The sequence below is a fragment of the Dacryopinax primogenitus genome (assembly GCF_000292625.1).
Source record: "Dacryopinax primogenitus strain DJM-731 SS1 chromosome Unknown DACRYscaffold_3, whole genome shotgun sequence".
NCBI classification, from domain to species: Eukaryota; Fungi; Basidiomycota; class Dacrymycetes; order Dacrymycetales; family Dacrymycetaceae; genus Dacryopinax; species Dacryopinax primogenitus.
Window position 1 is genome coordinate 1,531,693 of NW_024467200.1, and position 15,842 is coordinate 1,547,534.

Consider the following 15,842-nt stretch of genomic DNA (forward strand, 5'->3'; position numbering starts at 1 on the left):
CACGTGAAAGCACACAATATTGATGGCTTTACTAGGTCCATCCTGCTCTGGTATGGTCGTGGGAACAGTCTTTCTCCGACCCAGTAAACACGCGCGTATCTTCGCGGCTCTTTTCTCCGGATCTTCCACATTCACTCAATTCTGCGTGAGCCGGTTCTCTCATCTCTTGTCCAAGTCGATCTGATCTTCCCAAAGCCTACTGGTATGTTGGGAACAAATCTGCTTACCTAATCTAAGGAAGCGCGCAATCCAAACCCGCCTTCTCAACTCTTCGGATGGAACGCTTGGGCAAACCCCTGTCTCTCTGACGTGCATATTCAATCTACCCAGCATGAACGGAATGCAGATTCTCTGTGGATCGCCATTCCCACTCGAGCGCTGGCCAGGGTAGCCGAATGGACGTCTCGGCCTGTTTTGAATAGGCCCAAGGCTTCTCACTGTGCCCGTCGAGTCTTCCCGGTACATTTGTTTGCTTCGAGTTTCTCCGGTGGTGCATAGCGTTCCCACAAGGGGCTTGTGCCTCACCTTGCTTACTCTTTTGACCTATTCGGTCACCTGAACTCTAGGCGCGCAATTAATTTTGACCGCGATGCTCCTGGTTCGTTGCGACATATGTCCTACGTCGGGAAAGTTGGTTAACGCTGCATCAAAACAAATATCTTCTGAAGCGCCTACCAAGGTTCCATTAGCCTAACTAGGTCTCCTACCATCAAACTTCGCACTGGGCGAATGTCGATCCGATGAGGTATAAATATTCAACCAGACGGGGTTCTGGAGCTTCAGCGGCAAAGGCAATCTTGACCACACTGATACCTGACAGTGCAAGCCATTCCACCTCAAAGCCATGCTCCACTTGCTTAGCTTCGCAGTCGCTCTTCTCGCCTTCTTTGCTGGTGCTTCAGGTGAGCAACGTCCTCCATATGTCAAAGGGCCACTAACCCAGATTCAGGCTTCACCTACAACCGGCTTGACAAAGACACCGCCGCTCTGCTGCTAGTGGACCACCAGTCCGGCCTCTTCCAGCTCGTGCACGACATCGAACGCATCCAGTTCCGGAACAACGTCTTCGCCTTATCGAAGCTCGGTAACTTATTCAACCTCACTACCATCCTCTCCAGTTCGGCCCAGACTGGGCTGAACGGGCCGCTGCCCAGGCAGATTTTGGAGGATCACCCGAATGCGACGTTTATCCAGAGGCCTGGGCAGGTGAATGCCTGGGATAATAAAGATTTCAGAAACGCGGTCCAAGCGACGAAGAAGACGCAGCTGATCGTTGCGGGCATCACTACCGACGTGTGTGTCGCTTTCTTGGCACTGTCTCTTGCTCAGGAGGGATACGATGCGAGTGCTCAATTCAGGCATATGTCCTGCGGTGTGCTGATATGATGCAGGTCTTTGTCGTCCGCGACGCATCCGGCACGTTTGACACTATGACCGCCGAGCTAGCATACGACCGCATGCGCCAGGCACCCAACATCCAGGTGCTCTCCTTGTTCGCCGTCACTTTCGAGCTCTTGCGCGACTGGCGCACGTACCCAGGCGCGGCCTATTGGACCCAGTTTTTCACCCAGTACTGGACGGAGATCGACATGCTTTCAAGGAGCCACGACTTTGCGGCGAACATCACCTCGTCCTAGGTCGATGCTACAGGCAGTGTTCAACACGCTGTCGAGGAAGGCTCGGGCACAGCCCGAATTCCCATTAATGAAGAATTTCCCGTTGTAGTCAGTGTTTATCAGGACGTTGAGGTAATCGATGTCATATGCCATAACCGGGAGCTGTCACATCATCCTGATGCTGCCCAAACACTTGCGAAGATTGCAGATCATCCAGTTCATGATCGGCACTTCTCCATCGGGCGAATTTCCCTAAGGGTGATGTCCTCAATTCTCACACTGTCCCGTGGAGCATCGATAGACAGTGAAAGAGAACATAGCACATCACGGAATGAAGACAAAGAAAAGTAGGGATGATGCCCAGATGATGGGCTGTTGACGACGTAACGCCGCTAGGCATTCAGTCGGACGTGTCAGCATCGCCTTGCGTCACCAAGGGCCTCACCGTCCGCATATGTCACCCACGCAGGCACACGACCCCGTCGGGCTCGTCGTCGTCCATCTGATCAGGCTCCACACGACTATTGTCCAGCCAGCCGCCGGCAGCGTCGGTATTGTTCATTTGGAATAAGAAGCCCCTGGCGGAAGTCTTTGGTCACGCTGGAGCTGGTTCTCTTGTCGTCGTCGCATTCCAACCGGGTGAGACGGACCCTTTGGCTTGGTCGTCCATAGTCCCCTTCTGAACGCCCCCCTCCTCTCGCATCCACCCCATTATACGTCCAACTGCCAACCACGCCCCCACCGACTAACGGGGCAAACGCCAACAAGGAAAAGTTGAACGATTAACAAATACCCACACTAGCCGATTGGACCAAACGGGTGTACATCAGGTGTTCGCATCTCCACGCGCTGGACGTCGCCCACGGAGACGGACGCATTCCCCACCTTTTTAGGGCCAACGCTTTCGTACCCTTCATTCGCTTGGCGCATACATCTGTCAACGCGCATACATCAACCATCCATCTTCGACGACGATCACGACCGTAACGATTTTCACTACCCACCACTATGTCTACCCAAACAGCGTCCTCTCATGCTGTATCAGCGGCCGCTCCTCCATCTCCTCAGGAGGTCCACCGCAAGCTCTCGATGACCGCTCCGGGACCCATGCCGGTTCCGAGCCGTACTCCGTCTAAGCGTACCGTGCGCGCCCTTAGCGCTATAAGCACTGGCGCCCCCGTCTACCCCAGCGCGTTCAGCAGCGAATCCGACTCGGACACAAGCGCCATGCATTCCCCCACAGCAGCTCATCATACCATCCCAAGCTTCAGTGAAGGTGGGAGCACTCTGGGTGTTATCGAAGAGAGGGCGACACAGGACGGGAGTGAGTCAGATGAGGATGAGGAGGTCGAAGCGAGCGAGGGAGAGGTGGATGAGGGCGGACTTCGAGATGAACAAGTCATAAAGGCTGGTTATCTGCTCAAGAAGGGCGAGCGACGCAAGGTATCGTGTTACTATTCTATGATAGCGCATATATGCTCATTCCTTCTTCAGGCATGGCAAAAGCGATGGTTTGTGCTGCGTGGCGCCAAGCTAGCATACTACAAGTCCGATGCCGAGTATCGTTTGCTGCAGTTGATCCCCACATCTAGTATCTCCGCCGTCCAGCCGGTGACGCTCAAGAAGTATGGACACGCATTCGCGCTTATCACCGCTTCACGCACCTACTATCTCCGTGCGGAAACGGAGCGTGAAGCGCAAGACTGGGTGGCCGCCTTGCGCGAGATCGCTCGAGATGCCAAAGAGGAGGAAGCCGAAGAGCTTGAAAGTGCAATGAACGTTGCAAGCCCAGCCTCCGTGACGAATCAGTTGAGCGCACCGCTGCCGCCTCGTATTTCCCTTAGCACAAAGCATACGTCGCCCATATTAGGAACCAGCTCGGACTCAGACGAGCACCGCTCACCACAGTCTCCACCCGGACGGTCTCGATCCAGCTCAACGGCTATGGCTACTTCATTGCCCACTGTGCCACCCTCGCCTGTCGCACCGACTCCCGCCTCTGCTCCGAGCACAGGGATGCTTCGGAGTGTGTCTACGAAGCGAGACCCAAACAAGCCCATCCTCCAAGGATACATGACCAAGATGGGGAAGAGGAAGCAGTGGAGAAAGCGTTGGTTTGTGCTCAAGGAATCGGGCTTAGAGTATGGGAAGAGTCATATGGTACGTTTTACTTCCCTCAAAGTCATGTTGGGTAGCTGATACCTTTCGCAGGATACCAGATCTCACCGTTCTATACCAATCTCCCAAATTCTTCACGCGGTCGAGTACGCCCCGCCCGATCCGAAATCACACCATCACCTACCCCACCTGCCCCACTCCCCACCGGAGAAAAGCATCATCGACACTTCCGGTCTCGGCCCCGAGGAGGCACACATCTTCAAAGTCATCACTCCTGAGCGCGCATATATTCTATGTGCGCCGAGCGAGGACGAGGAGATCAAGTGGCTCAGTGCGCTGCGGGCTCTGATTGAAAGGACGCGCGGCGCTGGTGGGGTGTAAGATGCTCATCGTCTCTGACTTTTCGCGGCTTTCCGTGTCTCGCTCATGCAACTCGCAACGACCGCAAAACCCTTCTGTGTCTCGACTATACTCCCCCTTCTGTGTTGGGTACCATATCGTGAGCGTTGTTGGAATGATGGAACTGTCTTTTTCTTTGTCGTGTATCCGTATCAACTGCACTTCTTCGATACCTTCTCTTAATTGGTGAAAGACGATAATATGTTTACCTGGTCTTCGTAGACTCTATTCGCCCTGACGTTGCTACTGGTCATGATACGTGTCCCAAAGCCCGAATGCGTGGAAAGTGACCAAGGTGACCTCGCACCCTGAGAAGGGTATGACCAAGGAAGTCACGGCTTGTTTGGAGCCTTCATGATGACATTAATCCACTGTATTTTCTGAAAGAACTGGGCTAACAGGAAATAATCATCTATGAGAGGAAGCCAGGCGAGGATACACGAAACAAACGGTTGTGTCACCCTGATCATAGGGCAGCCACAACTGTACAGTTCTACTCCTTCGTTCGTCAATTACGCCCAACGTTGACTCTCAAGAGGCAGCCGAGGATCAGTGGGTGGAGAATATTTGGATGAACACCAAGAGAATGACACAGGTGGGATGCTGGGTTGAGGAAGTAGGTATCATCATGATTGACGCCTGGTTCATGTCGTGGTTGTTGATATGAAAACACATTACAGAAGCACTGCGGCTTGTTTCATGTTGTTCATTGAAATACGAAATTACCCAGTGTGCTTCCCTGATATATCGGATATGGTGTGATTGCGAATAACCGATAATTCATCTGCTAAGGTGGGATATGTGTGGCGTATCTGAGAAAAAACTTGCTTGGCATTATTGACGAAGGACAACGCCGACCGGGTGATCTTTCAATGATAGCTGGTTTTTTTTCTTTGAGGACCAAATCACGCGGGCCTACATATGCTGGCCCTTGAATTGCATTTATTCCAGTCATGAATCGACGTGTTCTGTTATGCTCTCTAGAAATGCAGTTCGAAGAAGTTTGTCCAAGGAAACACTGGATACAGCACAGGGGAATGATGGGGAAGGTATAAAGATGCCAGTCGGAGCTTGAATGGAGCTCATGCTCTCCGATGTCCTTCAAAAACAGGTGATTAGAGGGCATCGATGCCCTCAGATAGACCATCCGGGTTTGCGATGAACAGGCTTGCACTCCTTGCCAACCCGTATTTCGCACGGGATTGCCTTTGGCTGACTGGTGGTGCTGTTGTGGGTGACCGTCGCACCGAATTTTCTTCACGAGGAGGTGGAGACGGTAGCAATCGTGGTCCAGCAGAAGAAGCGGAACTGGAAATCCCAGTGGACGGGGATAGACCGGTGGATGGAGACACCCCATCTCTGGTATTACACCGTAGCGTGAGATCGGACGCACTTCCCTGCCCACGCCGCACAACGTCCACCCCCCCAGTCCGTGCAATCTGATCAAGAACCGCACTTTCCGCGGTTGCAGCTGAATGAAGCGAAGTGGTAGAAGCCAGGCCCGACCAATGGCGTACTTGTCGTAACCGAGCTGCTGTGTGATCAACCGATGAAGGGGCGGATTCTGTAATCGTGCCTAAGAAGGGTGTTGGAGGCGGCTTTGGATCTCTAAAGTCAATTGGTATTATAGGTCGCCGAGCGACTGGCGGCGAGGATATAGGGGAACGGATAGGCGACATAAGCTGGGAGGATGAAGCGCGAATTTTGTTCCACCATGAGTCTACGCGTCCCAGAGAGCTTCCACCAGTGTTGATGGGTGGAAGGACTGGGGTTGCACGCTGAGCATTCTGGGTTCTCGAACCTGAGGATCTCGAGCCACTTCCACTCGACTCATGGAAAGGCATCGGCGGACGAAGAATATCTATTGACTTTCGGATGTCGTCATTCGACGCTCCACTGTTCTTGGTCCAGCCAGCGCTAGAGCCTGATTGTGGACTAGCCCTGGTTTGATTATGCCAGAATTGCGGCTGGCTGGGTGACTGAAGCGGGGAGGGCTCAATATGTCGGGCGTGTGCACCATGTCCCACACTTGCCTGCTGACTGAATTCTTGATCCTCGCTGGATGCTTGCTCTAGGCTAGATCGCGGTTTCTCCGAGCTGACAGGAGATGAAAGGACAGCTTGGGCGTTTTCACCACTTTCGGTGATGTTGCCTGGGAGTCCGATGTTGGGAAACCTGGACGAGCTTGCCTGCGGAGGAGTGGAGAGCTCTCCGGATCTCCAAGGACTAGAAGTCCCCTGTCTCGCATGACGTAGACCTCCCATAAACGTATATCCTAGTCCCACCTCTTCGCTGAAACCCATCGGCCGGTGCTCAATCGCGCTATCGCTCGCCCATGGGTCGGCATAAGCGCTTCTCCTACTGTAGCTGGCCAGGGTGTTGAAGCTCGGTGTTGGAGAGGGCATCACTGGCCGAGCAGCGCCAGGCGGGACATATGGCAATCGAGATGAAGGCGGAGTGTCTTCGGCAGCGAGAGGATCGGAGCGGGAAGGTGTGCCATCATGGTCGACGAATGCCAGTCCTTCGTCGAACGGATCCTTCTCCCACCACTCTGGAGAACGGGTACTGCTAGCGTCTGACCCATGGCCCCACGCACTCCGTGCGCCCTGCACACTCCTATTTGCCGCTGCCATCCCTGCAGCAAGCACAGCAGGGAGCATACTTCCTGTAGTGCTGTCATAAGACCGCTGCGACGGTCGCCTTGGTAAGCCAGACTCCCTCGTTCCGCGCGTCCCGTTAGACGGATGACGGGAAGGCAAGTCCTCCGAGGCAAGTATGTCGAACCGGGTTTTGCTCCTGCGCGAGTGTTCTTTAGGGGTTGTGTCTTTCCTCGCCAGCCCAGGGATAAGCAGGATAGCTAATAGCCCGTTCCATATCCCTGTCCCGTTATGATTGGGTCGATCGTCCATCTCAGTGACTGAGCCAGCACCCCTTTGTCCAACCCCTGAACCAGCGTCTCCTGCCCCATCAGACCTCAGAAGGCTTGCCGCACCCTCTCCAGTCCACCTCGCGCTCCCGTTACTCCCACTGCGTGCTGGCGACGTGCGATGTCTTCTTATACAAAGGATGAGGAGGAGGGCGAGGAGGATCAGGCCGAAGACACCTAGGAAGGAGCCGAGCAGGGCTTTGCTGCTTGTTGATAGGGTGCGGGCTGTTGACCCTGCGGCGGCGGAGGTGCTTGTGGGGAAGGCAGTGGAACTCGTTTGCGTTGAGAGACTGGTGAAAGGAGACGAGGGGTCGTATGTGGACGTCACGGTGCTCGCCCCGGAAGGGATTTCAGCAGTAGGAAAAGACGCGCTAGGAAGGAGTGTATAGATGTGGCCACCGTTTAGGTAGGTCGTAGGCCGGCCAGGGAGGAAAGTGAGCGTGCTACCCCCTTCAGGTGTGATTATAGGCAAAGTGGTCGTTGTCCCTCCGAGAACGGTCACGGTGAAGCTCCACGGTTGGAAAGTCGTAGGAACTGTGACGGTCTCCGTCAGCGCGTGTCCAGCGGAGGTGGTCTCCACAACGGTAGTGATAGTGGTCGTCACAGGTGTCGTGAGGATGGAACTACTATGGGGATTGGTGGGGGGCAGACTGGAAGGAGGGTTGTAAGCCGACTCGAACGAGTCCGTGGTGAGGTTGTACAGCATCGGCTGTACGCTCACCGGCCCATCAGTCCCGTATCCTGCCATTTATTAGTTCCAATTCCAGATCCCAGGCGGGAGGAAAAGCACCGAAAAGGAACATGGCCCCATCATTCCCCACTGGTACGGCCGAATGGTCTCTCCTCCCACCTAACACCCCCAATGCAGGTTTGTTCTCCCAAGTCCAGGAAGGTTGTGTGAGGTCAACCACCCACCCATCGGCTAGTACCGCTCCAGAAGGGGTACGACCACCATGTACCAGGAGCTGTCCTCCAGGGGTCAGGATGGCGGCAGCTTGTTGTCTCGGGCTGGGGATACTGGTTTGTCGCTTTGACGAACCCGAGCCGGATCCGGAGCCAGAGCCGCTCAGTGCCCCACTTACGGGAACTTCGATCCATTCTGGCTCGGGGTTGGTCGCGTTCAGCACCCATAGAGTGCCCAGAGCTAGAGGTGGTGCAGGGAGATAAAGGAAGGTCGATGCCCCCGGGTCGAGCGGTAGGAGGCGTCCGCCAAACTGCCCTGGGAAGGGGGTAGGGAACTCTTGGAAGTGGATGCTCTCCTCCGGTGAGGTAGGGAGTGAGAATCGCAGTCCGGTGAGCCAAGCATCGCCGGAGGTGTTCTGACCGCCAATGATGTATACCGAGCCCACGGAGGAGGCGGCGGCGTGTCCAAAACGTCGGCCTGAATCTGGCCAGCCCGGGTCGGGGGTAAAGTTGAAATTGCTCGGGAGAGAGAAGGAAGTACTGGAGGTTGCGGAGGTTGCGGAGGTTGCGGAGGTTGAGGAAGAAGGGTAGGCGAACATCCAGGTAGTCGCGTTATCGTCCCCCAGCTCAGTCGACGCACCTCCAAACAGCACCGCCTGACCCTCTTGTGTGCTTCCCGCTTTCATAGCAGTAAGGGTGTGCCATGCCACCACCGGTCCTTGCTCTTCCAGCTCTGGCTCGAACCATGGTGGGTCGGTGAGATCGAACGCCCTATCCAGCGGGAGTGTGAGGAGTGAAGACGTGAGGGGAGCAGTACTGTCGTTGTATGCGTTGATAGTGGTATTGGGAGAGAGGAGACCGCCTTGGATGTATAAAGCAGAAGGCGTCAGGAGGGAGGCGTGAGCCCAACGAGGGAGCGGGGTGTACCCTAAGGTGGGGAGGGCGAATAGCGCTTGGAGTATGCAGAAGAAGCGCCACGAAGATCGTGAGTGTCGTTGCTTCGTTGACCGTGTCATCTATGTTATGAATGGATTGCAAAGTCTATGTGACAGGAATGGAGTCGTATGTGGTCGTGGGAGAGGTGAGTGCTTGATGCTAGGCCTGCGGAATTCGGGTGTTGACTGTCGCGGGTGTGACCGTGGGAAACGGGCGCTTATCTCCGCTGTCAGAAATAGGCGCTGCACGTAATTCGCTCAGAGTTTTCGTACGGCCCAAAAAAAGTGTGCTCACTACGGTATCAATCACACAACCAGTTTCAATCCAGATCGTATGGTCTAATAAGCGGTCGTACTGTCCGTTACGGCGGGTTGAAGGTACGGTCCAAAGCAAGAGAGAATCCCAGGTCCAGGCACGCAGAGTCCATTAGCCCCACTATCGAATGCTGTACTCCCGCCCTATATGGTGGATCATGACCACAATCAGCTCCACAGCATTCATTATTCCTCGTCTATTGTCGACCCAGTGTGCAGTCCCGTGTTGTCAGAGTAGCCAATGAAGAAGAGAAGAGAGAAGCACGGGATCATGACGTCGCTTCCGTGGACCCTGGCATCCCTCTATTCTCCCGGAGGCTGTGTCGCGGAGAACATCCATCTCCGGTGCCCCTCCACGGAGTTACTGTTCCCACAATATTAATATCCGGAGGCAAATGCTTAGGCCCTCGGAATTTCTCGAACATCTATTCGTGGGATTTTGTCTTCCTTTTGGGTCCTTTTGATTTCATTTGGGCCCGTTTGATTCCATCCCCTGCAACCCACACCGGGGCAATAAACTTTGATTCCATTAAGTCTCTTTTCTCTTTCATGGACCCATGTGTCCGCGTCCCGTGGAACAAAAGCCTTTGCGGATGACACGAGGCGGAAACGCGATGGAACATGAAAAGTGTTGTGTGGCAGTGTTACCCAACGAGGGTGTCTGCCGCCTAGCGATTGTGCTGCTGGACAGCGAGGTCCAACCAGTGCAGACCGCCTGGGTGTACCTCCTGACAGCGAGCTATCAACTGGTTGATAGCATATACTTGCCTTTCTTGGTCACGACAGGGTTTGTTGATTGATCCTTGTCACCGGCGCTCGTTGTATGCTGACCAGCTTCGTCAGCTCTGGCTTCTGACACTTTCAAGGCGACGTCTGGAACCGTCTGCAGGGTTGTCCTCTTCTGCTCTGGGACGGTCGACACGATCAGTCGAAAGCCAGACGACATTTCCTCTTCTGCCTTCCGGGCCGGCTTCCCCGAGGGCAACATCTCTCCATATTGACCGCCATTCATCCTAAACCTTCCGTCCCTTCCCTTCACCAACTGTCGCGCTACCCTCAACGCAGATGTCACGTCCACCTCCTTCGAGTTTGGCCGTTCTCTTAAGGGAGCTGAAGATGAAGAAGGAACAGGTGGAGAGCGGGAACTTGATGCCCCCGCTGATGAGGTCACTCCCTGGGGGGATCGGGGATGAGGCTGAGAGAACCGGAGGAGCAGGGGATGGAGGAAGGATCGCAGGAACGGAGGACATTGGAGGGCAACAAACTATCAGCCTGGGCGCCGGCTCATCTACGACTCCACAGACCCTATACCCACCGCCTGCCTCTTCTATGCCCGTATTCCGAGTTCAGACCATGGCACCCTCACCTACTCAAGCAGTCGACCCCAACCCTCGAACCTCGCCAGTCAGATCCAACACCCAGTCAACCCCCAATCCCAACCCAACATCTCACGCGTTGCGCAATTCCCCGCCAAATAGCATTCAACTTCCACCCCATCAAGGGTCACTATATGCGCTCCGCCCGTCAACGCCCTCGCCACCAATACTCCAACCTGCTGAAAATATAGCATATATGCCCTTCGTTAACCCTTTGGTGACGAACCTGACCCCTAGGATCCCAACACCTGCTTCGTCGTCGTCTCCCACCGGTGAGGGAAGTATTAGCCCATCTGTACCGACTGTCCCTCCTTCCGCCGGTGCATGGCCCGAATTACCAGATCTCCAATCCTCAGCGTACCCCACCCCGCCAGCACAATCCCAACCCCAACCCCACGCCCAAGGTCAACAACTACCCCCACCTTTCACCCAAGCACAACTCTTACCCTCGTCATTGAACACGCACCGACCAGCACTAGCAGGTCAGATCCCGCCCTCAGCCCACTCTCTACCTACTCTTTCCCCTCAAGTCCAATCGCAACAGCGACCGCGACCGCGACCTCAGTCTCGACCTCAACCTCAATCCTCCGCCGGGCCAAGCAAGCCATCCTCCACCCGGCGCAAATCAGCTTCGACGCGTACCCCAGCCGGCGAATCCTCCCTTTCCGCTACTCGACCCCGGGGACGCCCCAACCCCGCTAGGACAAGACCGCCTCCGATCGTCACCGCGCAGGATAGTGACCTTCCCTGGTCTCCGGAGTCGATGGTCACTCCACAAGCACATCCCACTGCTTGGGGAGCTCTGGATGCCGAAGCACAAGCACAAGCACAATTTCAGACGGTTTCACTGGCAGAAGTCCATGCTCGAGTCCAAGCCCAAGCCCAAGCCCAAGGGCAGGCAACAGGTTTCACCGTAGTACAGATCCCAGGCGTGAACAAGAGGTTTATGTCATTCCCCTTGGATCCCGCCTTTGCCAAGAACGAGGTGACGTTCACAAACCTATATAGTGTGCGTCTCTCCGTTTCATTTCTCGCGCTTCTCCTGCGCTCACCTCCTACTTTGTAGCAACTTTATGAGCCCCAGTTCGCGCTCATGGCCCTGAACCAGATTTTAAGATTCTTTTCCAATAGCCTGGGCTGGTATTTCCAGAGTATACCCTGGGCTGTTGTCCTCGCCGAGGTGCGTATTTCCCGTGTTTTGTACGTGTTTGATTGACAGGTCAGTGTAGCAAGCGATGCGTGCAGCCACTTATTTCAGACTCCAAAGCACCTCCCAATCGTTTCAATTTGTCAACCAGCTCCTCCCAGGCATTGGCACACTCATGGAGTCTCTCTCCAAGTACGCAGCAGCATTCCTCAACACCTCGACACCTGCAAACGAACAGGCGCCTGCTGCTACCTATTTCCCCTCCCCACTTCGCGTTGAGCTCTGGCGACGGTATAATGATCTTACTTCTGCATGGCATGAGGTGAATAGTCGATTCGACGGTGGCCCGCAGCGCGCCGCGCTCATCCTTCGCGAAAGCGGGCGCAGCACCTTCGTCTTCGCCAACCAAAATGCGGCCGCCAATTGGGGCATCAGTCAGCCAATGCCGCTTTCCGTCTCTTGTGGCCCATACCTGGACTGTATAGCGCGCGTGACGAAGGAGGAAGAAGAACGGTATTTGATGGGACAAGTACAGGCTCAGCAGCAGCTCCACCAAGCGCAGATGAGACAGCAGCAAAGACTCTATTTCCAGCAGGATGTACAGAATACGCTCCAGCAGGGACATCTGCCTGGTCCTCTCTCGGTACAGACGCAGATACAAGCAACCCCAAGTGCACGATCATCCCTGCCCTTGTCAGCACGCGGATCTCCGGCAGCCCAGTCACCCGCATCACTGGGCAGTCATAGTGCTACCCCTCCGAGCTCTATCAGAATACCGCAAAACAAGTACATTCAGTCACCTAACGTGCCACTGGCGCAAATGACCCCATCGATAGCGACTGGTACGGTTCCTGCAGGGCGGGGACAGCAGTCTGGAAGGCCTGCAGTGGTGAGTAACATTGAGCGCATGTCTGTGAAAAACCCACTCATAGTTGAGAAGACTCGTGCTGCACCTAGGACACAAGTCTCGCACCAGCAAATCCCGCAGACCGAGGCTCAGAGAGTCATTGCTGTCATGTCCACTCATCAGCAAGCCGTCCAGGCTGCCGTCGCTGCTCAGGGACAACTACCTTCGCAGATTCAAATAACGCAAGATCAATTTGAGAAGCTACAGCAGCTGAAGGAGGCACACCGTCGCGCAAGTGGGGAAGCAGGTACACCTACAGAGACGGCAGTTCCGCTCACAGATCCTTCGGGTTGGCCGGAGTCACCTGAACCACCCTTTCCCCCGAGTGTCTTTCAGCCTGTTGTAAACACGGAAGGCGGTGCAAGGCCTTCTGCAGGAGGGAATGTGCTGCACCTTCGTGGCACTCACGTTGATGCCCAGAGACCTGTTGAGCACCGTGCCGTCTCTGGTAGCAACCAACCCCCAGGATCCGAGGTTCCCCCTGGCGCCTCCATTCCTTCCGTGATGGCTGCTCCAAGCCGCTCCCCGTCTCAAACACAATTTCCCCTTAAGCCTCCGCTCACCGTTCCTCCGTCTCAAAGTCCCGAAACTCCACGCTCTCCCATTCTGACTGAAGCAGATGCAAGGCGGATCAGAGAAGAACGGAGGAAAAGAGTGGAAGCACGAAAGCAAAAAGAACGACAGAAACTCGTACTAATCGATCTGACAACGCCAAGCCCGCTAAAGATCAAGCTGGAAATGGATGAAGACGGCTCGGGGATCAAGCCAGAGGCATCCGATGGTCCGATCACGTCACCTCGTCCAAAGAAAAAACGCAAATCAGATACAGAGGTGGCTTTCCATGCAGAATCCAGTCCAGATGCACCTAACAGCCAGTCTAACCTTCTTGGTCTCACAATTGGCCCTCAAGCTATCGTGCGATCCTCTGAAGAAAGTGGGAAATCGTCTACCCCTTCGACAGATAATCGAGAGAGAGAAAGGCCATCTCTAACTCCCGCTACCACACATTCAGTCGAAGAGCAACAGTGGTCTATCTGGAACGAACCTGAACTTCCCGCGCTGCGTGCTTTCATTTCGGCTCAAGCTCCCGGTAAGTCGGCGGCTGAGATTGAGCAGTACTTGGGCAGTATATCTCGAAAGTCTATCAAAGCTGGGAAGTTTCACCTGGGTGAAACTCGTCACGGAGATAGCAAAAGTGTACATGTCGTTTTCCGCACTGCTCAGGACCATGTTGGTGGACAAGATCCTGCCATCCTGTCGGCCGTGAAATCAGGAAAGTTGGCCTCGCCAAATCCCACGGACAGACTTGAAGAGATCGGAACGGGAGATAATGAGGTAGCAATGGAACGCCTTCAAACAATGGAAAGACCCGTCTTCATGCAACAAGCTTCTTTCACCGAAATTGGGCAGGCCACGACAAGTCACATCGAAACCGGACAACAGCTAAAGGTATCTGAAAAGGCAGCTTCAGTTGTGTCACCTTGGGGTCCTCTGAAGCAGGATAGTGCCCAATCTTCAAGTGAAGAACCCAAGGGGCCGGTGTATTCAGTATCCGAAGAACAGTCGGCCGAGGACATGCAGCTTGACAAACATTATCCATCCAACCTTGAACCTCGCGAACTCTCCCCATTCACCCCAGTTCCCTCTGAATTTGAAGACATGGAAGACCTTGAAGACGCGTCCACTGTGGAACCAGACGGACTTCACAATGCTTCTGACTCAGAAAACGAGCAGGAGGAGGTGGAGCTGGCGGTAGCTGCCAGGACCATGCCGGTGTCGGAGCCCCCGGACACACCGCCACTGGACAATTCTGTTCACAGCTCCTTGACCCCTTTCGTAGAGAGTGGAGTACATACTGAACGAACTGAGGACGACCGCTGCAAGGACTGCGTCGCAATTATGGAGAACAAAACTCTGAAGCTTGCCACTGAGCATGGACGGTTCCCCAATTTCCCTCTGCCTGAGCAGCAGTCTGAAAGATGGCACTGCTTTGAGTGGGATAGTGGACCGCCTGAACCAGGGCGTATTGAATGGAATTGGTCTTTTTTCCTCACCAAGGAAGAGACGGAGGCAACACGTAGGTGGGCCCAACGATTTGACGCATTCGAGTACGTAAATCGCCCGTTATGTGTCTTGTACTTATGCTCTACGTTTTGGTCTAGTCCCACTGCACCGCACCTTATTATTCAGCTTGGGGTCTACAATGCAGAGCAACTACGCGAACATTTCCTTCAGCAGGCAGAAGCAGATAAACCGATGGACGTCGTGGGCATTCCCTGCTCCTTCCCGCCAACTGGCTTGTATGGGATGCTCAATGACAGCACCGACCACAAGTTCGGCATATCACTCTGGCGACACCCATCGGTGAGGTCCCTACGCACAGTGTAAGGGATGAAGTCCTAATGAGTATTGAACCCAGGCGGAGGCGATCGATCTTTCAAATTCTGTTGGTGAAGGGCTGAACAAGATTAAGATAAATGCTGCAAAACTATGGGAGGACAAGACGATAATTCTCGAGCGAAGATGGCCGTCCGAAGAGGAGTGGGACGAAATCGTTGAATGGTATCATAGAGGAGAGAAGATGCTTCTGGATCATGTTTCCGCTCTGTGGAACATGAAGTTGGATGGTGAAGACAAGATCCCAAGTGCGAGCATGCTAGCCGAGACCACAACAGAACGGTGGTGGGAGCGGTATAAGGGGAAAACACCCATCGTAGCTGCGTCAAGCGCTGCCGTGATATGACGGTGGCCGGCGGTTGAATCATGATTGTGCCTGTTTGAAGTTGAACGAAGTCGGCATACCTGTCAAGATATATCTGGACCATACCCTCAGTGATATTTTCCCCTGCTTCTGTATTGTATTCATCTGGGGTATCTGTGATGTTTTTCGCTCTCTGTTCTTGTTAGCTTGGCGAAGTAGAACAGTCGTTATCCCATGTGTTTCTCTCCACTCGTACTATCATGTCATCTTCCTTAGTTGAGAAAAAACATGTGAAGAATGCCCGTAAACCCGCTGTTCCTGCTCACGCTGGAATGAATGTCCAGGTTCCAGCTCGCTTCTTGTTAGCAATCTGATAAAACATGTCCGATAATATTGCTAGCTTATCTCCTCCCCTCCACATTCCCGGCGGGTCATCCCACCGTCCCTCCCATCTCTGAAAACCGGCAAATCCCTCAGCTGGCAAGTACTCAGCCCGGCC

The 15,842-nt window shown here is 54.4% G+C and overlaps 4 protein-coding genes across 4 annotated transcripts; 3 read left to right on the top strand and 1 right to left on the bottom strand.

The window, feature by feature from the left end:
* The first annotated feature begins 227 nt into the window (after positions 1-227).
* On the top strand, positions 228-1,793 carry DACRYDRAFT_20623 (ycaC protein). The gene is made up of 4 exons (XM_040772007.1): positions 228-627; positions 677-896; positions 944-1,341; positions 1,392-1,793. The coding sequence occupies exons 2-4, from the start codon at positions 845-847 to the stop codon at positions 1,635-1,637; spliced, it is 696 nt and encodes a 231-aa protein (XP_040631970.1). The 5' UTR covers positions 228-627; positions 677-844; the 3' UTR covers positions 1,638-1,793.
* Positions 1,794-2,568: 775 nt separating this feature from the next.
* On the top strand, positions 2,569-4,259 carry DACRYDRAFT_20624 (PH-domain-containing protein). The gene is made up of 3 exons (XM_040772008.1): positions 2,569-3,059; positions 3,111-3,776; positions 3,828-4,259. Exons 1-3 carry the CDS (start codon positions 2,625-2,627, stop codon positions 4,113-4,115), a joined length of 1,389 nt encoding a protein of 462 aa, XP_040631971.1. The 5' UTR covers positions 2,569-2,624; the 3' UTR covers positions 4,116-4,259.
* Positions 4,260-5,248: 989 nt separating this feature from the next.
* Positions 5,249-8,978, bottom strand: DACRYDRAFT_14152 (uncharacterized protein; the record flags this gene model as incomplete). Its single annotated transcript, XM_040771018.1, has 2 exons — positions 5,249-7,800; positions 7,910-8,978. The coding sequence occupies 2 exons, from the start codon at positions 8,976-8,978 to the stop codon at positions 5,249-5,251; spliced, it is 3,621 nt and encodes a 1,206-aa protein (XP_040631972.1).
* Positions 8,979-9,918: 940 nt separating this feature from the next.
* Positions 9,919-15,628, top strand: DACRYDRAFT_20625 (uncharacterized protein). Its single transcript, XM_040772009.1, has 7 exons — positions 9,919-9,999; positions 10,056-11,597; positions 11,655-11,768; positions 11,818-12,624; positions 12,676-14,750; positions 14,805-15,006; positions 15,062-15,628. The coding sequence occupies exons 2-7, from the start codon at positions 10,278-10,280 to the stop codon at positions 15,383-15,385; spliced, it is 4,842 nt and encodes a 1,613-aa protein (XP_040631973.1). The 5' UTR covers positions 9,919-9,999; positions 10,056-10,277; the 3' UTR covers positions 15,386-15,628.
* Positions 15,629-15,842: the final 214 nt, after the last annotated feature.

Coding starts and splice junctions, on each gene's coding strand:
- DACRYDRAFT_20623 (XM_040772007.1), top strand. CDS start 845: ATGCTCCACTTGCTTAGCTTCGCAGTCGCTCTTCTCGCCTTCTTTGCT. Junction 897..943: donor TCTCGCCTTCTTTGCTGGTG/CTTCAGGTGAGC, acceptor CCACTAACCCAG/ATTCAGGCTTCACCTACAAC. Junction 1,342..1,391: donor TTGCTCAGGAGGGATACGAT/GCGAGTGCTCAA, acceptor GATATGATGCAG/GTCTTTGTCGTCCGCGACGC.
- DACRYDRAFT_20624 (XM_040772008.1), top strand. CDS start 2,625: ATGTCTACCCAAACAGCGTCCTCTCATGCTGTATCAGCGGCCGCTCCT. Junction 3,060..3,110: donor AGAAGGGCGAGCGACGCAAG/GTATCGTGTTAC, acceptor TTCCTTCTTCAG/GCATGGCAAAAGCGATGGTT. Junction 3,777..3,827: donor AGTATGGGAAGAGTCATATG/GTACGTTTTACT, acceptor TACCTTTCGCAG/GATACCAGATCTCACCGTTC.
- DACRYDRAFT_20625 (XM_040772009.1), top strand. CDS start 10,278: ATGTCACGTCCACCTCCTTCGAGTTTGGCCGTTCTCTTAAGGGAGCTG. Junction 11,769..11,817: donor GGGCTGTTGTCCTCGCCGAG/GTGCGTATTTCC, acceptor AGGTCAGTGTAG/CAAGCGATGCGTGCAGCCAC. Junction 14,751..14,804: donor CAACGATTTGACGCATTCGA/GTACGTAAATCG, acceptor GTTTTGGTCTAG/TCCCACTGCACCGCACCTTA.